This window comes from Chenopodium quinoa, unplaced genomic scaffold (assembly GCF_001683475.1).
Source record: "Chenopodium quinoa cultivar QQ74 unplaced genomic scaffold, ASM168347v1, whole genome shotgun sequence".
NCBI lineage: Eukaryota > Viridiplantae > Streptophyta > Magnoliopsida > Caryophyllales > Amaranthaceae > Chenopodium > Chenopodium quinoa.
The window spans coordinates 338,658-345,701 of NW_018744765.1; the positions used below are offsets into that span (position 1 = coordinate 338,658).

A 7,044-nucleotide genomic window follows, 5' to 3' on the forward strand; every position below is an offset into this window, starting at 1 on the left:
CTTTTGCTCTAGCTTCTTTCCCTTTGGACGCCACCATGCTTAAGTGTATGATCACAGTGGGGTTCAAGTTTGGGGTAATGCTTGAAATATTCCCTACAGCTGTGCCTTGGAATAGGACAATCATAGTCCGCCTCATTTTGCAGAATTTGATGTTCTTAAGCAGCAATTCAACATGGTATTTCAGGAACCAACTGGTTTACCCCCTGAGAGAGGAGTCTTTAACCACTCTATACCCCTACTTTCTGGTCCAGTGAATATCAGGCCATATAGTTACCATCTAAAACAAAGGGATGTTATTGAGCAGTTGGTACAGGAGATGTTGGATAGAGGAATTATAAAAAATAGCTCTAGCACTTTTGTATCACCTGTGGTTCTTGTAGGGAAGAAGGATGGTACTTGGAGGTTGTGTGTGGACTATAGGGAGTTGAATAATAGGACTGTTAAAAATAATTTTCCAATTCCAGTGATAGATGAATTAATTAATGAGTTAGCTTGAGCTAAGGTTTTCAGCAAGTTGGATTAGAGGGCTTGATACCATCAAATAAGAGTAAATGCTAATGATGTGTTCAAAACAACATTCAAGACTCACACTATGAGTTCTTAGTCATGCCTTTTGGTCTGACTAACGCCCCTGCTTCTTTTCAAGGGTGGATGAACCATGTGTTTAGGCCACTTTTAAGGAAGTGTGTGTTAGTATTTTTTGATGACATACTAGTTTATAGCAGATCCTTGAAGGATCACTGGCAACATCTAGCTGAGGTGTTTTCTCTGATGAAAGATAACTGCATGTTTGTGAAGGAAAACAAATTTATTTTTGCAACAAATAAGGTGGATTATTACTGAGTTTGGTGTGGAGACTGATCCCAAGACGGTTGCTGCAGTCAGTAGTTGTCCAGTCCCATCTAATGTGAAAGAACATAGAAGCTTCCTGGGCTTGACAGGTTATTTTAGGAAGTTTGTGAAGGGATATGTAGTGATAAGTAAACCTTTTACACACCAGCTGAAGAAGAATGGTTATAATTAGAATGATGAAGCACAACAAGCCTTTGAATTACTTAAGTCTGCCTTGATTTCAACACCAGTTTTGGCCATTCCAGATTTTGGCAAGCAGATTATCTTAGAGACTGATGCATCTAAGACTGGTATAGGGCTTGTATTAATGCAGGAAGGGCATCCATTAGCATATATCAGCAGGGCATTGGGTCCAAAGTGGCAGAAGCTTTCTGTGTATGATAAGGAGTTGTTGGCTAAGTCTTTGTTGTCTAGAAATGGGAACAATATCTGGTAGAGGGGCATTTTGTTATCAAGACAGATTAGAAAAGTTTAAAATGGCTATTGCCGTAGAAGATTTCTACTCCATTTCACCAGTTTTGGTTATCAAAGCTAATGGGCTTTGACTATGAGATACAGTACAAATGTGGGAGGGAAAATGTGGCAACAGATGCCTTATCAAGGCATCAAGGTTATGAGATTCTATGTATGACAGTTACAGTATTGGATTCCAATTTGGGAACCTTAATTGCTGCTAATTACCAGTTAAATGACAATTATTCTGCAATCATACAAGCTTTGCAATCTGGAAACTTGGTTGTAGGATTCCAGTAGGATGGCACTCTCTTAAGAAGAAAGGGCAAAATTATAGTGGGTCCTGATGACCAACTGGGGAATAAAATTTTGTCTTAGCATCATGAATCTCCAGAGAGTGGTCATGGTGGAAGGGAGTTAACCTTGAGAAGGGTTAAGAGGTTGTTCTACTAGAGGGGACTCACAAGAGATGTCAGTGCATTTGTGAGGAAGTGCACAGTGTGTCAGGCTGCTAAGTATGATACTTTAGCATATCGTGGTCATTTACAGCCTCTCCCTATTCATGAGGAGATTGGCTTGACAATTCTATGGATTTTATCACAGGGCTTCCTAAATCAGTTGGGAAAGAGGTGATATTTGTGGTGGTGGACAGGTTGAGCAAATATGCTCATTTCATGGCATTATCTCACCCTTTTACAACATTGCAAGTAGCTCAATGTGACTTGGATAATTTCTTTAAGTTACATGGGTGGCCAAGGTCCATAGTCAGTGATAGGGACTCTGTGTTCTTGAGTCAATTCTGGAAGGGGTTATTCACTCTACATGGGATTGAGCTACTTTTGTCTACTGCCTATCATCCTCAGACTGATGGTCAGACAGAGGTGGTAAATAGGTGCTTGGAAGCATACCTCTGGTGCATGACAGGAGATCAACCCCAGGAATGTCATAAATAGTTGTCTCTAACAGAGTGGTGGTACAATACCCATTTTCACACTGCTATACAATTGACTCCCTATGAGGTTGTTTACAACCAACCCCACCTTTACTCTTGCCATATTTGGCTGGTGAGGTTAAGAATGATGAGCTGGATAGGAGCTTGCAAAGAAGGGAAAGGATGATTGCAGATTTGAAGTTCCATTTGGAGAGAGCTCAAAGCAGGATGAAGAGTCAGGCTGACAAGCATAGGTCTGAAAGGTCATTTGAAGTAGGTGATTGGGTTTGGTTAAAATTCCAATCCTATAGGTAGCATTCAATACATAGGAGTAATCAGAAGCTGTCTTATCAGTTCTATGGGCCATTTCAGGTAGCTGTTGTGATTGGTAAAATGGCTTACAAGCTAAACTTGCCAGCAGCAACCAAGATACATGATGTGTTTCATGTATCTCAACTCAAGATTTTTCGAGGAAAACTGCCTTTGGTCTCTTATATCCCTCCTGTGTTTCAAGGGTTTGAAATTGGGACTGATAGATTTCAGCGTGCTGCAAGTTTGGACAGGAAAATGGTGAAGTTTCAGAATCAAGCTCAGGTACACTATTTGGTTCAATGGGAAGGTTTTCCTGCTTTTAAGGCTACTTGGGAGCCTGCTGAACATTATGAGAAGATGTTTCCTGACTTTGTAATTGCTTAGACTTGAGGACAAGTCTTTTAAAGGGGGAAAGCTATGATGTGGAAACTTTAGCTAATTGTTTTGTTAATTGTTTTGGCGGGAATTTTTAGTTAATTTTAGCTATTATTAGCTGAGTTTTGGTTGGTTAGTGGAATGATGACGTGTAATCCACTATAAGAGTCATGTAATAATTGTGAGTTAGTTATGCAATTTATAACAAACTCGCTTCTTCCTCAAATTCTCTCTCTAATTTCTCTCACTAAATCCATTTTTCCGCTATTAGAGGAGCTTCAAGCTTCCTCCCTTATCAGTTGAACATTTGAGCTTAAGTTTTCGGTCACCATGAAGGAAAGACACTCGCTGGACTCGCGAGTCTCATTAATAGTCATACTACCTCATGAAAACTCAAATCATTTGGAAAATTTTCAAAAGGTGTGACACTATAGATATTCTGGAGCCTGTATAAGAAGGAGCAACCAAAAGGATGAGCAAATCTTCTAGAACTGCATCTTTTGGGATTACTACACTGGTAAATCAGCATGCACAACAATACTTGAGAATACCTTTCCATGTATAACTAATTCAAATCTAATGGGATTTGAAAAACTTTCCTTGGAAGCTTTGTTTAGAGCAGTCGAAAACTAATTTTTGGCCTTGTGTGTGTTCTCTGTGGCCAAGCCCTCTAGTCTTCAAAACATCTGTTCAGGAACTTTGAATGGCCTTTAAAAGTGTGGCTGGCATTGTCGTTGTGGATTAATTCTCGGCCAAAATATCCCATTCAAATTGATCATTGGAACAAATCTTAGATCAACCTTCTCTCAAAGGATGACAAGACTGTCAACTTACTATTGTGTTATTTGCAGGATTGTAGGTGATTTGGAAACATAAAAACAATGTGATTTCTCAAGGCGAAGACCCTGAGACTAGCAATTTCGTCTCTTAGGTGCAAGTGTGGGTTTGTATCAGCCAGGAATTGGTGAATTATAGCTTAACGTGTTCCCAACACAGGAGCATTCCACCTACAAGTAACCGCAATCAGGTTGCCTCAGACAGGATAGCAAAGATATTCCTGCCTGGCGGCTAATATTGATGGTGCTTGGAAACAATCTAATTAAAACGAATAAATATAAATTCTATGCAGGGATAGGGGAGACCGCCATAAGAGTCATAGAAAAATTCGTCATTAACATGGTTAGCATGCCAATTAGATGCTAGTCACTAGTCAGCAACAGATTTGAAATAAGAGGCGTATGACTGCTAAAATACCGTCTATCTAATTCTATGCAATACCTCAGTAATGTAAGAAACACATCAGTACCTATGCAATGCCTTTTGAATGATATTTTAATACAGGACAGTAGTTTCCAATTACATAATTTCAAATATTCAATGATGTTCTAGACATACTAATGCCCATAATCTTACTAACTATATTTTCTTCATAACGATGTTAACTGGATTGCTCAATTTCCAGAATGCACAAAACCAATCTTGGTGTCAAAAGAGTGATCAATCTACTAATCACCCAACAGCAATGCTCTAAGAATAGCTTCAGCCTTCCCTTCTGCTAAGGGAAACACATGCCCTGCCCCTGCCAACTCATGGTACTTGATCCATGGAAGTCTTTGGGCAATATATCTTTGCAATGTGACCGGTACAAGGGTATCCTCGTCACCCTGCCATAGATGCACCAATCCTCGCTTGCTTTCAAAGGGGTTCGTGAGGTTCATTGGACTAAATTCCCAGTTTCCAAATCCAATCATCATGTCTCGATGAAGTGACTCGAATTCTCCTTGTTGTTTCGTTTGTTCCTGTAAAAAAATCCACACATCCATGGAATATCAATTAGTATCCCTGAAATTCAGACAAAAAATATTTAATACATGCATCAGTATTTATTTTCATCTTTTAAGAGTTTTCTTTAACAAATTTAGGAAATTACTACTTGTTAGTCTTTCAAAATAGACTTTGAAAATATAAGCTCATTATTCTTGACCATAAATGACACAATTATGATTTGAACAAAAAGATAAGTTGGCCTATGAACTAGTTTGAATAGTATTTAGTTTATAGCTTTCCCTATCTACAGAAGTCCCAAGAAAAATATCATAGTTGAGACTGATTTAGATATTATAGGTTTATTAGCAATGGCAGATTGGAGAATTGTCAGGCCATATTATGTATAGAATCCAGTAAAAACATAAGATTTACAATGTTAGAACAAAACTAATATATTAAGATAACTAACCTTGTGATTAGTACCGTCAGAGAATGTGATCTTTGAAAAGATTTCATAATCCTGTCGACTGAATACAATTTTCCCAGCAGCAACACTAGAAGCAGGAAAGAGCTTTTGTGTGTTCCACCAGTAAGTAAGCCAAGGAAAGTAGTGAACAACCCTTACAGTCCATTGGTCCTGTGGCAGCTGCTGTCGAAAGGCTTCATGAGATAAGCTCTCAGGGAATCCACTCCACCAGTAATTTACAACTGGTGCTAACAGTGCTGCTCCTGCAAGCCTGCAACAACATGCCCATGAAGAATTCCATGAAATTTTTACCTTCAATATTCCGTATGAACTTACATCATTATGTATATATTTCATTATACTAGTATATATAACAAATTGTTTGCTCATTGAATACAAATTATGTGATTATCATGTGGGTTATAGTCTTTCTGTATGCATAGATTGCATGCATCATCCTTACCTATTTTCATTTACCTTGTAATCATTTTATTATTATTCATTCTTCTAAAAAATGGTAATAAAAAGTCTGTTCATAAAAAGAACCATACTGTGTGGCTGATGTTAATATAAAGTAACTGGCAGTACCTGTGGGGAATGAACTCGAGGGAACCCCAGACTGATTGGCCGCCCATGGAAAATCCAACCAAATAAATTTTATCCCCGAGCTTTAACTGGTCAGCGAGCTCTTCAATATCCAAAGCCATGCTTTTAATTGTTCTCTTCGGATCAGGATCACTCTCTCCATAGCCTGCCCTATCAAATGACACTATATACAATCCCAACTCTTGGACGACTTCCAGTGATAAGGGGACAAAATTAAAAATGAAGCTTACAGTTAATTTTTATTTCAGATCACAAAAAGGATATAGCATTGTTCCTCTAATTGTATAAGGGACATTTTATTGTTAATTTCTAAAACTTAGTCTACGAAAGTGTAACTAATACGTGTTTATTAATGTTCACTAGATATCATACTGAAATTTATATGCAGGAAAAACAGAATATGATATGTCTTGAGGTGCAAGAGCCGATAGATTTGAGCTCACCATCCACAAAAGCCTGAATTTTAGTTCTGAGTAGAAGCAAATAACTATAGAAATAGCAAAATACAATTGCATCCTTAATAAGAATGGAAACTATAGAATTACCTGAGGAAGATTAGATGACAAAATACAATTGCATCCTTAATAATAATGACATCATGTCTAGAATTGGCAAAACCATGAACATATACAATCTTAAACTTGGCATTCTCCTTTGGTACACCAAACTCTTTGTAGGCCAAATGTCTACCATCCCTCAGCTTCACCCTTGGTGGTGTTACGGGTGGTCCACCAGGTTGCCCACATATTCGTGGTGGTGGAGGCAGGGTTGACTGACATATAAATGTCACTGCAATGGAGATCACTAGGATCACTCCAACACTCTTCAAAATGCATTAGAAAACGTTTCGAATAATAAGTTTGGACACACACTTAGTCTCTAGTTAAAGACGTTCGGCCATATTATAAATATTTTAGCATTATACACAAAATTCGTTCATCTTTTATGACCACAGGATCATATAATGCCAAATATAAGTATAAGCTTAGATTAGCCCCAAAAAAATGGATGGAAAAATGATTAACTATACCATTAATTAAAAAACTTAGTAGATAAGAAAAAAAGAAGATTACCTTATGTATGATATATTTAAAGCTTCAAAGATAAAAAATTTAAACGAGGACTTGGAACTTGATTGTAAATTTGTTGTGATAGATAGTAGAATAGAGCAAATAGAGGTATATGAGAAAGAAAGAAAGTCAACACCAAACTTCAAATTTATAGATGAAGGCCTCGTGGGGTGGGTGTACCACTGCACCAGTATCTTACGTGCTCACATGTA

At 37.8% G+C, this 7,044-nt stretch overlaps 1 protein-coding gene across 1 annotated transcript; it reads right to left on the minus strand.

The window, feature by feature from the left end:
* Positions 1–1,963: 1,963 nt before the first annotated feature.
* On the minus strand, positions 1,964–6,597 carry LOC110703764 (the record flags this gene model as incomplete). The annotated part of the gene is made up of 4 exons (XM_021881549.1): positions 1,964–4,722; positions 5,160–5,427; positions 5,745–5,964; positions 6,339–6,597. Coding segments are annotated over 4 exons (1,041 nt in total), but the record flags the coding sequence as incomplete, so codon positions are not given.
* Between the last annotated feature and the right edge of the window lie 447 nt (positions 6,598–7,044).